At 34.3% G+C, this 24,918-nt stretch overlaps 1 protein-coding gene across 2 annotated transcripts; it reads right to left on the bottom strand.

The window, feature by feature from the left end:
* Positions 1-1,869: 1,869 nt before the first annotated feature.
* Positions 1,870-12,467, bottom strand: LOC129230634 (heat shock factor-binding protein 1-like). Of its 2 annotated transcripts, XR_008581160.1 has the most exons (4): positions 12,338-12,467; positions 6,452-6,518; positions 4,111-4,290; positions 1,870-2,299 (listed from the first exon to the last, which is right to left on the bottom strand). XR_008581160.1 is itself a non-coding variant. In XM_054865049.1 (3 exons), the coding sequence occupies exons 1-3, from the start codon at positions 12,455-12,457 to the stop codon at positions 4,202-4,204; spliced, it is 276 nt and encodes a 91-aa protein (XP_054721024.1). In that variant the 5' UTR covers positions 12,458-12,467; the 3' UTR covers positions 1,870-4,201. The 2 variants fall into 2 exon arrangements, 1 of the variants encoding a protein (XP_054721024.1); XM_054865049.1 differs by having other exon boundaries at positions 1,870-4,290.
* Positions 12,468-24,918: the final 12,451 nt, after the last annotated feature.

Raw genomic sequence — 24,918 nt, 5'->3', positions numbered from 1 at the left:
TAAAATGCTTTGACTGATTGAAATAAAACAGAAATTATAGATAAAATACAGCATATAGCTATTTAGAGACTACAATGGAGCCTCTTCAGTCTTCATCAGTGCCAAAATGCTCAATACACAAGAAAAAAGTAGTGAGAGGACACAATCTCAGCTACGTGGACACCAGTTAACATACAGGGTGTCCAAGAAAGGAATCCCTGATTTCAAAATTAAATATCTTGAAAACGAAGTTTGATATTGGAATAAAATAAACGGCATGTTTATTGTGAAACCCATAAAAATCATGTACCAACTTGGAAATTAGTAAAAAAAATTGCCAACAGGGGGCGATGCACGTTGTAATTGCAAAAGAAGTCACCATAAATAGTGCTGCGAAGGGGTTTGATATAATTTCTAGCTTAAATGTAAGTACCTCCGAGAGGTAAAGCTACTGCCGAAACGACTAACCTCTTCGCCCCCTGTTGGCAGTTTTTGTTACTAATTTCTAAGTTTCTGTACATGATTTTTATGGGTTTCACAATAAACAAACCATTTATTTTATTCCTATATCGGACTGATTTTCGAGATATTTAATTTTGAAATCAGGGAGTCTTTTCCTGGACACCCTGTACCAGTTGTGGTGTCCACGAGGTTGTGTTCTCTCACAACTTTTTTCTTGTGTGTGGAGCATTTTTGCACCTATGATGAAGAGCTAGTCAATAGAATATTGACCGCCTCTTAATGATACAGTCAAACCTCCCTTAACGGACACTCCCAGATAGCGGATAGTTTCTGAATCCCCAGACCCTCGAGATAGGCGTATAATGTATTTCACTCCTGGCTAGTGGACAGAAAATCAGCCAAGTTTCGTTTTATTTTTCTGTGTCTGATAACATTTTGCTTAGCACTGCTTTTGTGGCAAGCATTTTTTCTACTCCTTTACGATATTCTGCGACTAACCAGTACTGATAAGAGGAATAACAACCCTTTTTCTCCGAAAACAGGAGCCATTCAAGACGAACTTTAAGTCGAAGCTTATGAAAGGAGAACATTTTCAGGAGTTGACTGGCCTGTATGGCGTTGACTTTCATTCTTCATTAGAAGACCTTTTAGTAGCATTTACGCCATAAATAATGCCGTTCAAAAGAAAAAGGCTAACTTTAAAAGAAAAGATACAGATTATTGAGTACACAGAAAAAAAAGCTAGCATTAGAAATATTTCTGAACATTTTGGTAGACACAAATTGGAACGTTATTAAAAGAGAAGAATGACATTGAAGAACTTTGGTTTCTGAACAGCAATGAAAACACCAAAACGAAAAAGGTGCCGAAAATCAGTAATATTGATTCCATTGTTGTGTCCACTGGTTTTGTTCAGCTAGAGGAAACAATTTACAAATGCCTTTTTATTTTATTTTCCCGAAAGATTCAGCAAATTATTTTCTTATTGGGAAAGTACGCTTATATAAGCACTACTCATTAATTTAATTTAGAATTATACACTGTATGTGTAGGTTTAAAATACAAAATTAAAATGCCGTTATAAATTCAGACCCCCCTCCCAATTGGGGGCACTCCCCATTAACGGACATCAACTTTGGTCCTAACAGTGTCTGCTATTGGGAGGCTTGACTGTAATTTGTGTTTTATTTACATTGATTTTTTTTTCATATCAAACATAGTTTAGCACAAAGCTTAAATTACTCTTCTTTTAAGAGCTTCTGTTGATAGAGAAATGCTCGTTTAACGGTCAAATTATCGATGGGGGAATCTGGATCTTCTAATTTAAATACTGCTCAACCAGTATTATTTCCACATCGAAGATGAACAAAAGGAAGAAAAAAAAAGGGATTCTAACAAAAACAAAATGTAAATTAAAATGAAATATAATAACCATTTAATAGAGCAGTTTATTTTACAATATACTATGAAAATTTCATGCTATGCAACATTACTTCACCAACACAATTGCATAATATGGAAAACATTAAATGTAATTACAAAAGGTATGGAATTCTATTTAACATACAGAAATGGACAACAAGATACTTATTATTAGACCGTACAAAGTGTAGACAAAAAGTGAGCACATCACAAATGATGAATATTTTTGGTATGGAAACATTATATATATCCAAATATGTATAAATCATGCAGTCTTTTGCTGTGAAGAGACTTGGATTTAAAAAAAAAATGAATTCAGTAGAAAGTTTTCAACTTCTACATTTATTTAAAGCTCGATTTTTACCCACTGGACACTAAAAATTATGTATCAGCACCAGTTCATATTTCAACAGCTCAGGAATAATGTAATTTAGTTCTAATAAATAATAATAATAAAACAATTCTGAACCATTGGGATGGTTTAGATTAACAGAAAAAAATATTCCCACACAGTTCCAATAAATAAATTTTCAAATATGAAAAACATAAGTTTTTCTTAAGGCTTTTTAAAAAAAAAAATGTTCCCACAAATTAACAGGAATTTTTAAAAAAAGGTTTAACAACTACCATATAAACATATTACACCACACTGGTCATCTTAAGCAAAAACAAGTATCATTATCATCAAGCAATACATTTCCATTGCAAAACTGTTGAATAATCTATACTACCTTTTCACTTCTGCAGACCATGTGGTACACTTGCGAATTCTAAGCAAACCAAATTAGATAAAAATACTATTTTCACAAAAATTATTAGGTGAAATGAGATTAATCCAAAAGTTTGCTTCAATAAAACTTAATTACAACTATAAAATTTATTTATAGATTAATTTATCACTAGATATTTACAGACCAGCAGCAGTCCGAGGACCACGGGTTGAGAATCATTGATCTATACTACAGTACGTAAATGCATAAACAGTGAAAATCATTTAACATGAAACTGAAGATACCAAAATATATTTTTGTGTTAAAAGAATTTTGTGCTCAAAGATTTGTATTACATTGCTCAGTATACTGTTCAGACCTCTCTAGTATTTTATTTTAATCAATTTTTCATGTTAAATGTTTTCGTGCATATGTATTTCACACTGTATCATCTTAAATAATTATTTACTTCAAATAGCAAAATTTTTAATGAAGTCAAGAGCAATACGTCTTTTCAGATATAATGCAGAGTATCTGGTCATATTAATAACTCTACTATTACATGTCGGTAAAAACCACGAAATTGTATTGTCAACCAAATAATCCATACACAACATTCATTGCTGGAGATAAAAGCAAATTCAACAATATGTTTCTTTGGAAATCGTTTTCATATTGATCCTGTTTAAAATTTTCTGTACAATAGTACTAATGTAAACTTCAGTCTTTTTCTGCACTTTTCTCACATTAGAAAACTTCTAATTTCTTTGTGGAATTACAAACATTACTGTGGTATATCAAATTACCATAGGTGCCCACATGAAAAATTGTAAAGGGGGGGGGGGCTCAGAAATGTACTCTATGGTTTAGCAGGATATTTTCCCCATGGAAACAGATTTCATTACAGATTGGAGTTTTTAAAATTTGACATTTTTAATAACTTATTCATTAATGGCTGGAGAAGAAATGTTTTACATTTTTGCAAAGAAAAAAATATTAAAAGCAAGAAAGTTCTCATTTCTAGGGGGGGGGGGCTAGAGCCTCTACTTCTCCCTATATGTGGACGCCCACGCAAATTACTACTACTCTGCCATCATTGAAATGATAAATAATTAATTGAAGGAACATATTAAATAAATGAAAAATTAAACACAAAAGCAAAATTTACTTAATATCTTTCACTATGCAAAATTTTGTACTACTTATAACGGGAGAAAGTATAAAGAAGATAACTTAAAAGCAAAAATTACTTATATTTCATTAGGCAACATTTCATTCATTTATCATACAAGAAAATATAAAGATGATAATTTAAAAACAATTATTGCCAAGACCCTCTCTTCACAGCGAAGCCAAACTTACCTATAAATTTATATGACCTACTCTTTAAAAAAACTAATATGTTCAAAAACTTATCAAGACAGTCTTAAGATGGCGTAAAAAAGGGAAAAAAAGAAAAAGATGGCATTTTTTTAACACTTTCGGGAAGTTTCCACAACTGCCGGTATTTTGTAGGGGACAAACTATCGAAACTTACACAAAATGTGTTCATGATTTTTGATCCGGAACCGAAGTCACTGATCGCTGTCGGAGCTGAATGACCAATGGAAATCGGTCTCCTTTCTTTGTCATTTGTCGGTTTCCTCCACACCTGCCTGAGTCATCAGGTCACCAATATTCTTCTCCAGATCATCGATGCGATGACCCATATCATCAAGTAGGTCAGTTAAGGACAACAATAATGAAATTATTCATACTGGTCAATATTGCTGTGCTAAGCACAAAAGTCATGTCTGGGCGATTCTCGAAAAATGTCCCATGCGTAACGCTAAGTTTTTAATTTTTTCCAGCTAACCAAAGTCTTCAAAAAATAATGCTGTTGGGGAATAATACATGCTTTAATAGACTATCAAAGCATAACAGTTAATCCCATATTTAATTAATAATTACTTGAATAAAATAAAAACTTAGTGTTACGCATGAGACATTTTTTCGAGAATTGCCCATCTGCACCTTTTATCAAAACTGAGTTATGGTTACCATTCACCAAGTGGTCTCTGTCTCACCAAGCTACAATGTTTTATGGTCTTATGTCAATGAGAAATATTTAAACAAACAAAAGTTGAAAGAGTTGCATCTGAATTACATACATGGTGGTGCAAAACTTTAAACGGCAGTTTCTCATTTTTAACTCGGCTGCAGATTAGACTTCTGCGCTTAGCACGGCAGAATAGCCATAAGACTAGGCAATGTTAGAAAATTTCTGTAGTTTTTAGATTAGATTTTTAGAGGTAAAAAATTTACGGGAAATCACCAATTGCACTCAAATGAATTGCTTGATAGATAATCAAATACTGTGAGTGTAACAAACAGAATTGAATTTCAAGTAGGTTCCCTATATTCATAGACATACTCGAAGTAAAATGAAACTTTAAAACTTACACATAGCGATCGCATAGCTGCCAACATATCAACTTTAAAAATCTTACAATGCATGCCGTGGGTGTATTTGTACACTTTTTTAACCAACACACAACAAACTGTTTAAAACTAAAGACATTATATTTTTAAATCTTTACTTGTAACTAATCACAGAGAAAAAAAAGACTGGATTCGCAAAAGAGAAACATAGGATTACAACAAGCAGTTAGTTTCAAAAAGGCAGGTCTGTGCATTTAAAAATTTAAGAATACAAGTGTACACTTTTAAAATATTGTCTAATATTTTTCTGTAAGATCCATCATTTAATATTAATCTTTAAAAATATTCTTTTGGAAGAAACCAATAATGTGCTGTATTATCTTACTTTTTCTTTCGTAAATTAATGCAGTCAGCTGCTTTTGCTGAAACTACTTTAACTGGAACTTAAGCTTTCTTAAGTTGCTGACCTTAGCAACATTCAAAAATTTTATTTCAATAACTTATTCAAAACAAAAGCTTTTTTTTTTTTTGTAAGTTCTTAATGATTAAAATGTTATTCAGGTTATTATCAGACAGAGAACTGCACAGCTGTATCCTCGCCTTTCTGACAGTACTGAATATTCTTTTACACTCTGCATTGCTATGAGGTATGGCTAGAATGGAAAGCATAAAAAAGGAGAGCCTTTCATACTTCAATGAACCATTAACATCAACTAATTTCTTCAACAGCCTTTTTTTTTATCGATCCTCTCCCTCTTTAGCACAACATCGGGCAAATTATCTATTTGTACAGAGAGAAATTCACTTTGGAGCTTATCTTAGGCTCTTCATCTGCAGTTTCTCTATTCTTCTGAAGCAACATAACAAGAAACTCATTAAAAAAAACAATACCCAGAGATCTAAAACCTAATTATCTTACAATTATGCCATAAGATCTTACAAACTTACAATACCTCCAAAAATCTTACAATGTAAGGCTAAATCTTACAAGTTGGCAGCTATGCAATCGTATTAAACAAATTTTCATCACTTTCTTTTACACTTCACTTTCAACATAGAATCATTAGCCTAGTATGAAAATCATAAATCAGGAAAAAAAAAAGCTTATATCTGATACGTTTTCTGATTTTCCTGCAAAGTTTGCATTTTATTAAGTAACATAGTTCTCATTATAGGTTAGGGGTGCCCAACCTGTTTCAGTGAAAGGCCAATCACATTACAGGTGTACTAGTGGAGGTACATGGGTATGGTCAAACTAACAAGGAATGACTGCAATTAGATATTAAATTAGGTGAATATGGCATTGCTTATGATATTGTTAGATAAAAGAAATTCAATAAAATGTGCAGCCTTGAAAATGGCTGTCATCAAGGCAATGTGTAGAAGAAAAAAAAAATACACTAATGTAAAACACTAATGAAAAAAATTTGCTGACCATCACGCATCAAAAAGGATATTCCTTGCTAATATCTGATCAGACATAATTTGAAACTTGTCTTGCATTTGCTGAAGAAGACTTTGGACCTACGAAGAAAAATATACAATATGAAAAACGAAAGGCACCAAAATAGCAAGACAGTGTGCAACAAATAAAAACATATAGAAAGAATTCACCTTGAGAAAACGTTGAAGATTTTTACTTTCTTAATATGATATTTAAAAGAAGAAAAACAAATATAAACAAGGGCTGTGCAGCATACACGTGGTCTTCAAAATGAGGAGTAAAAGAAAGGTGTAACTAGCTTCTGAAACTTATTGAATCATTACTGATTAAATGTAAGTCCAGCTATAAAAATTACAACTGAAATGCAAATTATTTTTTTATTCAAACTTAAAATTTTATCAGTAACGCACCTCCCCAGCAACCTGCCGGAAAGTCGAGGATAGCAAGGAAAAATGGTTGTTGAAAGAGAAGGCGCACTTGGGGGTCATTCATTAATTACATAAGGATGATTTTGGCAATTTTTGACCCCCTCTCCCATCTAAGGGTAGGTAAGATTTTTAAAACCCCTCCCTCCTACTCTTACGTAAGATTCCGTTTTGTTTTTTAAAATAATAAAATAACGAATCTTACATCAGAGTCATTCCATTTCAAATCAGGCAGGCAGGTATGAAAAGTGTCATATGACCATCACCGATTTTTTTGAAAAAAAGACAGTAGTTACAACTAAGGGACATATGAAATATCCCAAAAGGATTTTGCAAGAAAATTTTTTTTTCTTCAGTTACAGCCTATTAAAATTCTGCACAAAATCCGCCATTTTGGAAAAAACTGGCAAAACACTCCATTTTAAACGGACACTATTTCAAAAGTATTTAACCTATTTAAATAATTCTTTTTTCTAAAAATAAATAAGGACCCATATATCCTCTAGACATCGATTTGAAAGTTTAGTTAGGTTTTTTGATAAAGAAAAAAATTTATATTTGCCGCGAAAAAACTGCATTTTTACCGATTTTATGATTTTTTTTTCTCCATGAAAAAAAAGTTTTTTTTACTAAACGGAGATGGCAGTCTAAAGCCCTTATATGATAGTTTCATAACATATTTTATTATAATCCTTGGATGCATACAGCCTCGGAAATAAAATTTGAAAATGTTCAAAAATTAGCGATTTTTGAAGTGATTTTATTCAAAAAACCCATTTTTTAAAAATCTAAAAATTGGCTCATTTGAACCACATATAATGCTTAACAAGTGGATAGACACCGCATCCCGTATTTTTTCCCATAAAATGTTTTATGATAGTGACCTTATCGCCCATTGCATGCATGTAAAATAAAAATGTCTAATAATTTCAGTAACTGAAATTCTGATTATATTAATGCCTAATAGCTACAATAACGGTGCACTTTATCAGGAACAACTAAAATCTTACTGACTTTTAATAATATATCAGTAACAAACCGCTTTTGATGACCCAGTCAATTTGTTTTTTTGTAAGACTGTGTGTAGCCTTATAGAAGAGCCTTTGGTGATTATATTAATGACTAATAGCTACAATAATGATGTACTTTATCAGTAACAGTTAAAATCTTTCCTTTTTTTATTATAAATATTAGTTTATTTTGTCTCCAAAGCTATGCATTCACTGTTACTTTCATATGCAGCAATGAATCGTATTTTTTCTCTTTCAATTCTCTTTCTCTTCAACACAATTACGCGACAGGGGAAACCATCAAAGGGAAGAACAATACAATGCATTTAAAATGATTAATTTTAATTTCGTGCTTTGGTTGTCATTGGCGAATGTTGTCACATAATTTTTGGATCCTACCTTGTATGATTACTTTTATACATAAGAATATGTATACTGAATTCAAACCGCAAAACTCACTTGTAGTTTAAGAATTTAAAAAGCCCACTTGTTTTATGAGAGAAGTAATCAATTGAACATGGTTGTAAGTTGAGGTAACCAAACAGATTTCACCAAAGGTAGCTATTATAGCCAGGGATCCAATTTCTAACAAAAGAAGTGCAGGATCCCTATAGTCTTCAGAACGTATTTTAATGCTTAAGTGGCCTGAATTCGGTCAAAAATACAAAAATTTGAGTGAAACAAATAAGGAAGTATGGGAGTTCAGCTCCCATAACAATTAGGCGCTGATCAGCAGAAAAATATATTTATATAACGAAGTACAAAAAGACGAATTGACTGGGTCATCAGAAGCGGTTTGATACTGCTATATTATTAAAAGTCAGTAAAATTTTATTTGTTGCTGATAAAGTGCACCATTATTGTAGCTATTAGGCATTAATATAATCAGATTTTCAGTGACTGAAATTATTAGAAATTTTTATTTTACATGCATGCCATGGGCGATAAGGTCACTTTCAAAAAATCATAAAGCATTTTATGGGAAAAAATACGGGGTGCGGTGTCTATCCACTTGTAAAGCATTACATGGGGTTCAAATGAGCGAATTTTTAGATTTTTAAAAAATGGGTTTTTTGAGTAAAATCACTTCAAAAATTTTCAAATTTTATTTCCGAGGTTGTATGCATCCAAGGATTATAATAAAATATGTTATGAAACTATCATATAAAGAGCTTTAGATTGCCATCTCTGTTTAGTAAAAAAAACTTTTTTTTTCCATGGAGAAAAAAATCATAAAATCGGTAAAAATGCAGTTTTTTCGCCGCAAAAATGAATTTTTTTCTTTATCAAAAAATCTAACTAAACTTTCAAAAATGATGTCTAGAGGATATATGGGTCCTTATTTATTTTTAGAAAAAAGAATAATTCAAGTAGATTAAATACTTTTGAAATAGTGTCCATTTCAAATGGAGTGTTTTGCCGGTTTTTTCCAAAATGGCGGATTTTGTTCAGAATTTTAATAGGCTGTAACTGAAGAAAAAAAAATTTTCTTGCAAAATCCTTTTGGGATATTTCATATGTCCCTTAGTAGTAACTACTGTAATTTTTTCAAAAAATCGTGATGGTCATGTGACAGACCCTGCCTGATCTGAAATGGAATGGCTTATCACTGGAATCGTTATTAAATTCACTATTATTAAATTAAACTTTTTTGTGTAAAAATAATATTTACTAAAATGTTGAAATTTAGACTGAAAGTTTTTTAGAATTTTTTTTTTGTATATGATGCAATATTAATTAAAAATAAAACATGCCATACATAGTGAGATTCTTTTACTGTATTTAACACTATTAATTCTTTGTAAAACAAATAAAAAACAGCTCATCCTAATATGTTTTTTACCTTCCAGATGCAAATGAAATAGATTCCTGTGAAACCACTTAACCGATTTCTAATGTAAATTATAGACTCGGGAAAATATTACGTAAGAATCGGTTTGCCCCTCCCCCCCAAAGTAAGGGTATGTAGAGATTTTTCCACCACCCCCCTCCCGTTTGGGACCCTTACGTAATTAATGAATGGCCCCTGGCGAATAGGAGTTCTGCATAATGTTGCGTTTGATTGTTATGTAGGAGAGAGTGGAAATGAATGGGCCAATTTTTAGTTTTTAATTTTTGTAGTTTTCATTAAGACTTATTTTTAGCTCAGAATTGGATTTTTAGTTACTTTTCTTATTTTGTTGTATAAAAAAAGCGTTAAAAGTTGGATTAGAAAATGTCTAATGAATGATAATAGAAAATAAAAATATAGAAATTTGGTCCATTCATCCCCATCCATGGAGATGAATGGGCCATTGAAGGTAATGAATGGGCCACTAAATACATTCAATGAAAACATGTGGAATTATTCTTTTATTTACTAAATATGACAAAATGAATGGCCCTTGACATGATATGATACAAAAGCATACTGAAAAAGTAAATAATACACATTAAAATGACTAAATAATGAGCTTGTAAGAAAGAACATAAAGTATTGCATCACATTATAGAGAACTTAGGAGTAAGGAAAGACTTAGTTTTGTGTGTAGATTTTATTTGGAAAATTTCTTTTAAAAAAATTCTCACAAATAAATATAAAAATATAAGAAAAGATGTTTATCAATTTCATTACAATTACTTTTAAATGTTATATATTTTTAATAATTACAATTTTACATGCTTTTCGAAAAATTTAATTTCATTGAAAAAGTGTTAATGGAATCACTCATATCAAATCCAAATGGTAAAATACTGGTAGGTGTGGTCAATAAGTGGACAGTTCATCTTAATCATTAATAGAATTTCACTCATGTTTCTAATAAATTGCTTATACTTCTTAGGGTTAAAATGTGCAAATTATTTTTAATTAATTACTATAAACCTATTCTAACAAGACAGTAATCCAAATCTGACATGCAGCTATGTTTCATATTAAAGAGAAAATGAGAAAAAGAAGGAAGAAAAACCATATTTTGTGGCCCATCCATAATTGTGATATAGTGGCCCATTCAGCCCCAAATACTTCTGGAATATATTCAGATTTTTAAATACATTAAATTCAAATAGCATCAAAATACATCTTAAAATTAGTTTACAGATATGGAAAGACTTGCTAATATACATGTATTCAGTGAAACAATAGATACTTTTTAGCTAGAATTTATTTTACTGAAAAGGAAAAAAAATTTACTTTTCGATCAGATTCTTGATCATCCTACTCTAGTGGAAAAATGGCTTTTCTCAAACAATTGAAAATTGGATGAGTTTAAAAGAACAAATACCTCTATCTATTAGTGTCATCTAAAATAATTTTATGCTAATACTTTTCCATATTTTGTTAGTAGCCCAGTCATCCCCATGGCCCATTCATTACCACTCTCCCCTACACAGTCCAACATGTTGATCTTGTTTATCCCCCCCCCCCCCAGAAAAAAAAATCCATATGTTGAAATTTTCAATTTCCCTGTATTTATAGCACATAAGTTTAACCTTAGTTGTTCCTTCATCGTCAATAAATTTTCCACAAAAACTCAAATGTTTAAAACTTGGGTCAAACTTAATTTTTGGATTTGTCCCTGCCCCAAAGTGGTGAGTGGCAGTGAGAAGGGGCCGAGCTCTCTAGTAATCTAAAAAATATTAATGAGTTGATTTTCTAATTTGGACTCCAAGTATTTTTTTAAAGAAAAAAATTATTGCAATATCCCCAGTTTTAATTTTATATACTCAAAAAATTGTTCATAAAAAATAGCAATTTTTAGTTTCTGAAGTATAGATGTTTTCAATATGCAGTAAATTCACAAAAAACCCACTTTCTGACATGCGACTTTTTCCAAGTGGTCCCGGCCTGAAAAAACCGGATGGGCGTTTTCGGGCAAGGTCCAATTTAGTGAACCCTGAATCCTAGTCTAGTGGAAATCTTGTTTATAGCAAGTTTGGTTAATAAATCATGAAGCTATTTGCATATTAATTTTCACAATTCAATAAAACGTTGTATTAATTAATGTTCAAACAAATTTTGCATAAATTACTAAGTTTTGAAACAGCATAATTGATACAAATCGGAAAATTTTACAGCCAATCACTTGAAAATTTTTTAGGAAGTGGACAATAGTTCTGTCATTGAAGCCTATTTTTCGCTTTTTTAAAGCATGGGAAACTTAAGCTGGCCATATGTGCCCCCTTCCCTCCCCTCCCCTATATCAGAAACTTTATAGCAGAAAAGGGAATATTCCCATGAAAAACTGAGGCCTCAGTTAATAATTGAGATACCCAAATCTGTTACTATACCGATACGCAAAAGTATGAAACGGTTTTTTAATTAGGTTTCGCCGCTTCAAAAGCATGAACTAATACTATAAAACTGAAAGAAAGTTCAAACTCTGCAATCATTATCAAATGAGCATTTTCAGATTGAGTGAATGATTCTAACTTTTACTGCCATGACTAAAAAACAATTTGGAGGTATCTTACAGATGTACTCACATATTGAGTAAGATCTTGAATACTTTTAGGATCCGGAAGAGGTTCTCCGCTTGCACTTCGATTCAATTCAGCTTTCATTTCTTGGGATTTTTGATTCGATGAATCCTTCGTGTCCGCCATTGCGATTGAGAAACAAGAAGAAGTAGAAGTTTCTAGTACGTTACAGCTGATGTGATGCTAATAAAAAAAGAAAATACTTATCAAAATTTGCATACTTTTATCACTTGTCATACATAAATTATACCACCTTTAAAAAAGTATCTTGTTTACTAGAATCTTAAAAAACGCACACATTAGCAGAACGATGCTGATATGTAACAGCGGAGTAAAGGGATTTAGCGCCATCTAGTGGGGCATTGCATGGTTTTAGGCGTTATGTGATTACTGCGTTAATTTTCTCTCATGCGCTTTTTTTCAAAGCATTGTAATTTGAAGGGATAATTTATTTTGAGGATAAGATATCCTTTGTGTGGATTCTGCATTTAATGGGTTTCTTTACTTGTACACATTTGAATTTTTCTAATAATCTTATACGTAAATTCAATTTTTTGGGACACGACAAAAAAAAAGAACGGAAAGGGGGGAAAAACACATACACCGAAAACAAAATTTCCACAATGCATTCTATTTCAGTTTCAAATTGCATTCTATTCAACGTAAATGAAGACTTTATTAAGCTGAGAACTTTTTTTTAAATCTGTATAAAACTGATTGAACTCAGGTGCTGACTTTCAAATTTCTTGCTGCAAAATTTCAATGTGATTAACCCTGAAAATAAAATATTCGGATATCAAGTCCTGATTTTTTTTTTTTTTTTTTGCTATATAAATATTAATATAAACTTTAGCAGAACTAGTTTTTTTTTTTTTTTTTTTTTTTGGATGTTTAACCAATAAAGCAACTTTACAGATACTAGGATAAAAATGTCTTGCTTTACTGTTTTTATGTGATTAACCCAGTAGATAAAATAATAAGCTACCTAGTCTTGACAGGACACGACTAACTGAAAGTGAGGACCTAGGCCCACAATAATTTGGAGGCCCCCTGAAGAGGCTTGGGGCCATCTGAATTCATTTACGGGGGACCTCTTTGTATATCACAGAACAATGTAAATCATCTATCATATGCATTTATTAATCCCTTTCGGAGCGCTCATAATTGTGACATGGTAAATTCTCGTCTGACAGAATAAAAGTTCTCCTTTAAGGAAGTTTTTTTTTTCCAATTAACCAATCATTATTTTAAAAATAATTTTTTGCATGGCTGTAATGCTATGCATAATTCTTTAAGTAATTTGGGGCCCCTTAAAAAGATAGAGCCCCAAGCCCAGGCCTAGTTGGCTTGTGTGTTAATCAGGTTCAGAGTCCTGATTTCATGCCAGATTAAGATTTCTTTTGCGAATATACAAAATTGTATACATGATGATAGCCCCTTCATAATCATTAAATACGTATAAATAGGTGTGTATGTTTGTAGGCATGTGGGGTGTGTAGCATGGGTGTGTGTGTAATAGACGCAACCGCCTAGGAGTGATGTCCCGCTTGTGAAGGTAGTAATTTTACACCCTCCACTCTTTTTTAAAGTAAAATCAGCTTAAGTTAAGCTTTGAATAAACGCAAACGATTTGTAACCATGGCGACGAAAATTTGTCCTCCTAATGAACCTTGAAACAACGAGCGAGATTTATTCTACTCGTCGTGGACCAGGGACGGATTGGGAAATCAATCTTGACTCACAAAAAGAAAAAAAAAACCCCAAAGACGCAAAAAATAATAATAATAATAATAATAATAAAAGACGCGAAAAGGGGGAAAAAAAGAAAAAAAAAAAGAAAAGAACGCCGGCACAAAGGCGCAAAAGTTCGACAACGCAAAAAAAAAAAAAAAAAAAATTTGAATTTTGACATCTTGAATTCAAATTTTGTTTTTCGCAATCACGAGTGTGTGTATGTAGGCGTGTGTGTTTGTGTGTGGGGGTATGTGTTTGTGTGTAGGGTTATGTGTATGTGTGTGTAGGGGAGCATATGCGTTTGTGTCTGTGTGCAGGCATGAATGTGTGGGTAGTTGTGTGTATGTGTGTGCGTATGTTTCTGTGTGTGTATGTGTGGGTGTCTGTATATATGTGTGTGTGTATGTGTGTATGTGTTTGTGTGTGTGTGTGTAGTTGTGTATGTATGCGCGTGTGTGTAGGACATGGATGCAACCTGGAGACGGCTTTCGCTATAGGAGCAGCACCGTGAGGAACCCGTCGACGGTGATGGTGCGGAGGGTGGCGGTGGGAAAAATCAAAGGAACGCCAAAAACAGTCAAGTGAGAACAATAAGCAATCGTGATTGCTCAAAAAAAAAAAACGAAAGCGCACAGGTTTGAGGGCGCAAATAGGGTAAAATAAAATAGAATTTAAAAAAAAAAAGTTCGAGCTCGGGGGGAAAAAAAACAAGGCGGAAAAGAAAAATCGAAGGAAATCAGGTTTAAGGGCGCAAAAAAAAAAAAAAAAAAAAAAATATTTGAATTTTGTCATCTTGAATTCAAATTATGTTATTCGCAATCACGGGTGTGTATGTAGGCGTGTGTGTTTGTGTGTGTGGGGGGGGGGCATGTGTGTTTGTGTGTAGGGGGTAGGTGTATGTGTGTGTAGGCATGTGTGTTTGTGCCTGTGTATAGGCATGAGTGTGTGGGTAGTTTAGTGTATGAGTGTTTGTGTGTGTGGAGGCGGGGTATGTGTGTGTGTCTGTAGGCATATGTGTTTGTGTCTGTGTGCAGGCATGAATGTGTGAGTAGTTGTGTGTATGTGTGTGTTTGTGTATGTGTGTGTTTGTGTATGTGTTTGTGTGTGTCTATGTATGCGCGTGTGTGTGTTTGTGTGTATGTATGCGCGTGCGTGTGTGTGTAGTTGTGTATGTATGCGCGTGTGTGTAGGACATGGATGCAACCTGGAGACAGCTTTCGCTATAGGAGCAGCATCGTGAGGACCCGGTCGACGGTGATGGTGCGGAGGGTGGCGGTGGGAAAATAAAATGATAGGAATTCAAAACAGTCAAGTGAGAACAATAAGCAATCGTGATTGCTCAAAAAAAAAAAAAAAAAGAGAATAGAAAAAAAAGAAAGAAGAGAATATAAAAGAAAAGGAAGAAAAGAAAACGAAGTCACACAGGTTTGAAGAAACAAGGGAAAAAAAAAACGAAGGCGCGCAGGCAGAGACGCATCAGCCCGCTGGCCGATGGGCCAGTCTGCCCCTGGTGGAAAATTGAAAAATCAGACGAACTTTTAACTTGGTCAAGTGAGCTTAACAAGCAATTCGTGGTTGCTCAAAAAACAAATTGCAACATTGCAGTACTGCTGTCAAAGTAATCGAATAGTAAGGCAAAATTCACAGAAAAAAAAATTATTTTTAGGAGGCCACAGTTCGTTGGGGCACCCTTGCACCACTATATGCATGCTCAACGGTAGCTCTTGAGTTCTGTTGTATTAACCTTGATTTTTTTTTTCTCGCGAAGTCCTCATTTTCCATTCTTTGGGGAAATGTATTTGAATAATTAGACAGTTCTGTTAATTGAGATTCAGATAATAGGTCCTCATCTAATAATCACATAATCCCAGCAATGACGGACAGTTTGAATTTCCTAGAAATGTTGCATTCATTGGTAAATAATGCAGGGGTGCCCCCCTAAGAGCAAGGGCGCACACCCCTAAAATTGCGATGACCCCCACCCCCAAAAGCAAGAGTCCCCTCCCCAAAAAAAGTAAAAAATACCCCTCAAAACACCCCCCTAAAAATGTCAATGGCGCAGTCTGCGCCGTGACACCCCCCCCCCTTCCCTAGGTGGACACCCCTGAATAATCCACAGACATATAAGTGTCTACTTTAATAAACATGATATAATTTGTCTTGCTGTTTCTCTAAAAAATATTTCTGTATCCGCTCCTGATCCACGGGCAGTAGGTGGGGCACCATTGGTTTAACCGTTAATCATAAAATCAAAATGAGCGCCAAGAAATGCTTAAAAATAAGATTCTTGACTTGAAAAAATACATGCACGTGCAAATGTGGATTGTATCCCAGAAAAATCGGTATAAATCTTCGCTCGCTGAAATTTTAGATCATTTTTTCTTTAGAAATGCTAGACCCCCCCTTTCCCCTCCCCCTCGTAAAAATTAATCTGCAGACTTTCTTAAGCATCTGTGACGTACGTCGCAGCGTCGCTTTGTTTCTACTAGCGGGCACTCACAAAAAATTAAAATTATTCTTAGCGATTAATGCTTAAAAATCGATTAACTGCATTGAACACTGAGAAATTTTTCACATCTGAAGCAGCATATTTTATGTTTTTTTATAGGTGCTATTCTAAAAAAATTATGCCTGAATTAGTTCTTGTAGACCTAATACAGGGATGCCCACCTAGAGGGGATCATGGCGCAGACTGCGCCATTGAAAATTTTAAGGAGAGTGTTTTGAGGGGTATTTTTTACTTTTTTTTGGAGGGGGGCTCTTTGGGGGTCTTCCAATAGTTAAGTGTGCCCTTGATTTTAGGGGGTGGGCACACCTGCCTAATAAATACACATATGTTTCATCAGCTAAAATTTTCTGCATCACATCCGAAAAGAGTTAAATTTCAACTCCCGCGCAGCCGCAGATGCGCATAGATGGTGTGTGTTCCACAAACTTGTGTATACTTGATCGAAATTGAAGTAACAGACTACATCGTCTGACACATAGTCCGGCCACGATGACGATTCTCTTTTTAGCATCTCCGTCGTCATGGAAACGGGCATCTGAAGGTTTCTTCCGTGGGTCTTTGCCCTGCGTGAGTCAGATTCGGATGCGAATCGATCGGAGAGTGCCATCTGAGAGAATTTCACAGAACGCAGAGTCACAGTCGCCGTACAGCTGGAAGTAAATAAATAAAATATAGTCACAGAATTACGATATTATTGCGACCACTGAGCTGTAGAGATAACTGGAGCGAAAAACAGTGAATTGTCAATTTATAAAAAGCGACATTCGTCCTCAGAATGTAACTTCAACGTTTTCCACATGAGTACCTCCTTCTATGGGCGCCCATATGCAAAAATTTAAGGGGGGGGGCTCAGATATTTTCGTAGTGCTTTTGAAGGATATTTTCCCTAAGGAAACCGATTTCAGTAAATGTTAGAACTATTAAAATGTGACATTTTTAATAAAGTTTTCATTAAAGGGCTGGAGAAGAAATGTTTTTGCAATTTTGCAAAGAAAAAGGTACTAAAAGCAAGGAAGTTTTAATTTCTAAGGGGGTGGGGGCTTGATCCCCCACTTGCCCTCCCCCCCCCCCCCATATGGGCGCCTATGCTTCAAGAGACATGCGGGAACCATTCCCTTTGAATAGGGACCTTCGTGTTTTGATTTCAACTAAAGGACTTCTCGGATTAAGGCGCAACCACAAAAAAAAATTACAAACAATAATGCATAGAAATATTGAGCTCAAATGAATTCAAGGTTCCCTGTTTTTCTAAAAATGCCCCCCCCCCCCCCCCCCGCCATGACATCCAAAATAAATTTAAGAGTTTGTGAAAATTATAAAAAATATTTCAATTATGAAATTTTCGACCAATTGAATCTAAAATTAAATTTCAACGAAAATGAAGCACAATATAGTGGGGGCGGGGTGGTTGTATATACGTCTTGAGCAAATTTTACATGAAATGGGTTCATAACTTATAGTACTTGTTTTCCGACGTAAACCTTCGTTACAACGAAGAAAAAAAAAGTTTCTGAAAATTCTCTGAATTTCAGGTTTACATCAAACATTTGGCTTTCTCTTTTTTTTTTTTTTTTTTGAGGGGGAAGGGGTGACATCAAAGATTACAGCCTCGGTTAAAATCCGTGCTAGGAATGCCACCGAGCTAGGCGACTGCGCCTACAAGCATAACAATCTCGCTCCAATTTCCTCATGCATGAAACTGACATTAAGTAACATTTTAATGTGCGTGCCTAACTTTTTATGAACTGGTTTGCCTTGCAAGCCCAAAGCCAGCTCTCACCGCCATCTGTGAGGCATCCATTTTTGCCATTAGACAGCAAATTGAGAGAAAATATTGATTTCTCCCCCCTGCGAGCAGACGATGTTCCCGCAGACACTCGGTCGCCACCTGCCGTCATCCTGACTCCCTGACACTCCCTGCATGCTGCATGACGATATCCATGTAAGGATGAAGAGATGAGTTTTAGTGCAGCCAAGGCCAATAAACGGTTTTAAGGGGAGGGGGGGGGGCAGGGGCCCGGCCCCTCCCAAAGGGATAAATTAATTCACAAATTTTCATTTATTATTTCTTAAATGACAACTCTATAACATAAGGAAATTTTTTTACAGTTAATTAAAAGGAACATAAAACCCACAAAGTATATTTGAACAAAAGCATTTTTGTTTCCTAAAGAAGTAATACTGGAGTCAGTGGTCAGATTCTCAGAGTGGCAGAATACATTTACCGAATACAAGAATACAACTGGATCGTGGTATTAAGAACAAATCAGCAACTACTTTAAAACTCGCAAAGAAATAGAGTCTGAATTATTCAATACTAGTGGTACCCGCACGGCTTTGCACGTAATAGAAAAATTAAAAGATCTTTTGGTTCGCCTGTATATTTACAAATAATGTATGCTGAATTTTCTCGCCAATTGTATTGTACCCGTGTTACAGTTCCACGTTATGATGATTTCGTAATTTACTCGTCCATCTTATGATAATTTTGTTCTTAAAATTGAAATAGAAAAATAACTACATCGAATTTTCGAAAAATGACTTCGAGGTGCACACCCCCATGCTACAAACTAACTTTGTGCCAAATTTCATGAAAATCGGCCGAACGGTCTAGGAGCTATGCGCGTCACAGAGATCCTGACAGCCAGACAGATATCCGGACTGAGATCCTGACAGACAGAGAGACTTTCAGCTTTATTATTAGAAAAAAAACTTATATATTATGAAGCTATATTTTCTTAATGTTATTTTATAGTTAAAATATAAATTAATTTATTAAGTATCAATTATGGGTTTGTTTAATAACCTTGCCCTTGTGTTATTACCATTATTACAATGTTCCTAATGAAAACCGATCATTTTATAGCATCTCGGCGAAATTATATAGAGTTTAGTAACTGGCTTGAAATGTTAAAGAGATTTTACGTCCACATTCATAGTAAAATTAATGCAAAATATTTATGTACTTAAAAGTAGATTAATTGACTTTAAGAGGGAAAAAAAACTGAAAAACATTTCAAAATTATGAACACATTTTATGAAACATTGTACGGGGGGGGGGGGGGGGTTCAATTTCCTGGGACCCCCTCCAAAATTTATTTTTGCATCCGCCCCTGGCCAAAGCCGTGCGTGCACACATGAAATCACTGGAAATTTAAAACAACAGAACATGCCAAGGGATTAAAAAAAAATCTTTTGTACTTTTGTCTCGGAAGTATTGAGACAATAACATTGCGATGTACATATTGACAAATAGAATACAGTACGATCTCGTTTAACCGGACCGCCTGGGATCAATGGCAATCCGGATAAACGAAAATCTGGATAATCAGGGGTGCCTCTCCTTCGAGCAAGCGCGCACCCCCTCCCCCTAAAAATCGCGAAGACCCCCCCCAAACGCAAGAACCCCCTCTAAAAAAGAGAAAAATACCCCTCAAAACAACCCCCCTAAAAATTTCAATGGCGCAATCTGCGCCATACCCCCAACCCCCTTAGGTGGGCACCCGTGGGATAACCCGGGTAATATGGGTAATGAACAAAACAAATTTGTCTGCCTCCAAATTTTCCGAATCAGTCAAACTTAGAAGAGTAATTAATTTTGTGTGTGGTCACAGTAACATTACCCCCTCCCCATGCAGCTGATGACAACTCAAGAAATTATTTTTAAAAGTGAATTTAAAATCACGATAACAACACGATTAAAGCCGCGAAAAAAATATTTTGGAGAATCTATTACGAACAACTAGAGAGTTCATGTAATAGCAAGCGAATGTTTTAAAGCTCCTTTTTCCAAAAAAAAAAAAAAAAAATGTTTCGTTTTTGGTATCAATTCCATCCATCTCTCTAAACATTGTTTGGAATCCCGAAACCTGTAATCATCGTCGTAATCCTTCTCTCTTTCTCTCCTCTTTTGAAAATGAGACTTCACTTAAAAAAAAGGAAAAAGTGGAACAGAAATGAATTGCTGCCATAGGTTTAAGTGATAGAACAAATGACTTGAACCGTGGCGAGAGAAGTGATTGATCATCAGCAAGGGTACAAAATAGAACTTTTCACCTATTTTTATACAAAGACTTAAATTTATTACCATAAAAGGTTTCTATTAAAAAAAATTATGTTATTTATTTATTAATTCACAATTATTCATATGTTGTTTATTTATTTATTATTATTATTACTATTAAAATGATATTAATTTATTTATTAATTCATTATTATTTATACGTTATTTTTTCATTTATTAATTCATTATTATTTATATGTTATATTTTTCATTTATTAATTTATTATTATCTATATATTATTTAGTTCTGTATTATATTTTTACTTATTTGTTTATTTTACAACAAATTATATTTTTTGTTTATTTTTTTTATTTGCTTATTTGTTAATGTAAAAGTAACAACCAGAGGCGAGAAATTATTTTTCACCTGCATCAAAGGCAAGAAATCAATTTTCGATCTTCATAAACAAATTGAATGAGTATTTTACTCCATTTTATTAAATTTCGCATTTGTTGCACAAAAGACCTTATAGAGACTATAATCTTGCTTCATTGCATGACTTTATGAAAAACAGAAACAACTCTACTTCTATTAAATGCAATTAACTTATTTTCATTTATTGAGCAATCACGATTGCTTATTGTTCTCACTTGAGGGTTTTGAATTCCTATCATTTTATTTTCCCACCGGCACCCTCTGCCAGAACCACCGTCGCGTCGACCCGCCTCACGATGCTACTCTTCTTGCGAAAACCGTCTGCAGGTTGCGTCCATATCCTACACACACACGCATACACACACGCCAACACACACTCATGCCTGCGCACAGACAAAAACTCCTACACATACACATACACACACTCATACCTGCACACAGATACAAACACATATGCCTACATACACACACACACGAACGCCTACACACACAGCACTGCATACACAACACTCACACGCATGCATACATACACGCACACACACACACACACACACACATGCGCCTACACAAACACACAGACATGCGTCTACACAAACACACACGCGCATTCATACACACACACGCTCGTGATTGCGAAAAACATAATTTGAATTCAAGATGCCAAAAATTCAAATTAATATATATATTTTTATTATTATTTGTTCTGTATTCATTTATTGAGCAATCATGATTGCTTATTGCCTTCATTTGACAGTTTTGAATTCTTATCATTTTATTTCCCCCCCCCCGCCCCCGCTACCCTCTGCAGCATCACCGTCGACCGGCTCCTCACGATACTGCTCCCATAGCGAAAACAGTCTCCAGGTTGCATCCATATGCTACACACACGCGCATACATGCACAACTCCACACACGCACACACACAGATACACTTACACGCACACATACAGACACCTACACATACACACACACAAACACATACACACAACTACCCACACGTTCATGCCTGCACACAGACACAAACACATATGCCTACACACACATACACATACCCAGCCTCCATGCACACATACACTCATACACACAATTACCCACACACTCATGCCTGCACACAGACACAAACACACATGCCTACACACATACACATACCCCTACACACAAACACACATACCCCCCACACACAAACACACACGCCTACATACACACACACACACTCTCGTGATTGCGAAAAACATAATTTGAATTCCAGATGTCAAAATTCAAATTAATTTTTATTTATTTATTTATTTATTGACCTGTAAAATTAACAACCAGTGGCACGAAATTCTTTTTTACTTGCTCCAGAGACAAGAAATCAATTTTCAATTCATAAACAAATTGTCTGCGTATTGTGCTCCACTTTAATGAATTTCGCAGTTGTCTCACAAGACTCTCATGTGACAGATTCTTGCTTCTCTGCATTAACTTTATGAAAAACAGACTCTACTTTTATAAAATGCATTTAAATTTTGAAGATTTCATGTGAAACCGTACTTTTTTACTAATAATAAAGCTCAAAGTTTGTCCGGATATCTGTCGGGATATCTGTCCGGATGTCTCTCTGTGACGCGCATAGCGCTTTAAACATCGCTGCCGGTTTTCACGAAATTTGGCACGTAATTAGTTTATAGCATACGGGTGTGCACCTCGAAGCGATTTTTCGAAAATTCGATTTTGTTCTTTTTCTATTTCAATTTTAAGAACATTTTACCGAGCAAATTATCATAACGTGGGCGGGTAAATTTCCGAATTATCATGCCGTGCAACCGTAACATGCGCGAGCAAATGGACATAGCAAATTGGCGAGAAATTCATCATCCATTATTTGTAAGTATACAGGCGAACCAAATGACCTTTTAATTTTTCTACTACGGGCAAAGCCGTGCGGGTACCGCTATTAAATAATATTTTTCGGCTTATTAACGGATGTACGTTATGAGATATCTCCGTTACTAAGCCAATGAAATTATTAAAATCAAAATTTAATTGCATTACATGGAAGTCCATGTTCCTCATAAAGCTTTTGCAGTGAAACAAGAATATTTAGAGTCATTGTAGGTTGCTTTGTGCAACAATGATACGTCTGTTGCTTTCGAATCGCTCAAAAATAAATTATGAAAATTATTTTTTCTTGAGCTCGGATGAAAATTTCGTTCCATCCAATCAAATAATTTTTTGCATTCCGGATTTAGTTAACGAATTCGTACCAGCTGTTCCATATTTTTTCTTTTCTCGAAGAGAACTGCTAAATCTTTTCGCAAGGTTATCTTTTCGTCTGTGTGTTTCCTTTTTTCGGCTGAACTTTTCCCTCTTCGGCCTCCGCATCGTGCAAGAGGAGTAGAACAACCCCTCCCATCAGCTGTGCGGATGACTCAGCCGTCCGCGAAAAACAAAAATGGCTCCCACTACCGTAGTACGGTTAAAGGAGAAATTTGTCTGGCAACAAAGTAGAGTAGAAAGAAAATATGTTCTTGCTTATACTTACAGCTGTACAAAATTATTTCATCAGTTGTATGGTAAAGGTATATTAATACTGTTGAGAATTAAAAATTTCTGATTATGGTCTATTTACAGTGCAGATAACTAGTGATCAATACCGGTATACCGATCTACCGATTACCGGTATTTTTAGCAACTTTGCAATATCGTAATACTGGTATTTGCTGAGGTAAAATACCGGTATTTTCGGTATTAGCTGAAAATATCAAATAGTTTCAATTAAAGAATTTTCTCGATTGAACTTATGAAATATCTACTTATATTTTAAATGTATTGTTACGAGTCCAGCCACTTCAAGAAGTTCTTTAAATGACGATACAATTCTTGGGAAAACACAAGAGATTTATTTACAACTATGTACAAGAAATATCGTTAACAACTACTAAATTAACCATAACAATTTGGCAAACATCAATTAATAGCGTAAACTCAACGGTAACACACGTATTTACATCAAAATACGCAAAAACATGCGCAAATGCTAATACATTTTCCAGCAAAACAGCTGAAAACGAGGCTCCACAGTAAGAAAGCAAAACTGACTCTCTCCCATTCACAAGACGCACGGCGTTTTATACCGCTTTGGAATGTTCGACAAAATTCTATTTCATTCTGGATGTTTTATTTTTATTTCATTCGCAAATCTTATCATTCGGAAATGGAGGGATCATATACTTCATTCGAATGTAAGGGGGTTGTCTATTCATTACAAGAAACTATTTGCAGTTTAAGTTACTAAGATAATTTTAGATGAAAAATAATGGAATAAACGCCAAATTTAGCCAGATTACAACAAAATAATCATAAAAATAATTACTATTTACGAAATTTGTAACAGTATCTTTCTTTTTCCATGATGCGGAACCAAAATCAATCTATTGACATAAAAATTTGACTTCAAAAGCACGAACTAAAAGAATATCATTAAAGAAAATTAGCAGAAACATTGCAAAATTATACTGTCAGTACTAGGTGGTGAGATGAATCGTATTTTCGAGCACTTTTGAGTACTATGTTTTTTCTTTTCTTTTTTTTTTCTTCATTTCCCTGATCACTCACTTTCCCTTTAGTGACACTTAATTTAAAGTGTAATTTTGAATGTATTTGTCCCATGAAAAATTTATTCCAACCGTCAATTGTAGTAATACTTTATGATTTCTTTAAAAAATATTTGTCTCAACTGTACTGAAGTTTTACAAAATCTTTTTCTTGTTAGCATAACAAATGGTAATTTGCTGTTACCAGTATTGGCTTGTTCCTGTCTCGCTTTTTGGCTTTATAAAGGGTGTTTTTTTTAGAGGTATAGAACTTTAGATTCAAATAAAACACCGTTAACCCCTTCAGTCGGAAATATGAAATATTGGACC

This window comes from Uloborus diversus, chromosome 9 (genome assembly GCF_026930045.1).
Source record: "Uloborus diversus isolate 005 chromosome 9, Udiv.v.3.1, whole genome shotgun sequence".
Classification (NCBI taxonomy): domain Eukaryota; kingdom Metazoa; phylum Arthropoda; class Arachnida; order Araneae; family Uloboridae; genus Uloborus; species Uloborus diversus.
This window is presented reverse-complemented; position numbering and strand designations above follow the sequence as displayed.

Coding starts and splice junctions, on each gene's coding strand:
- LOC129230634 (XM_054865049.1), bottom strand. CDS start 12,457: ATGGCGGACACGAAGGATTCATCGAATCAAAAATCCCAAGAAATGAAA. Junction 6,519..12,337: donor TTCAAGATCTTACTCAATAT/GTGAGTACATCT, acceptor TTTTCTTCGTAG/GTCCAAAGTCTTCTTCAGCA. Junction 4,291..6,451: donor TGATCAGATATTAGCAAGGA/ATATCCTTTTTG, acceptor TAACTGACCTAC/TTGATGATATGGGTCATCGC.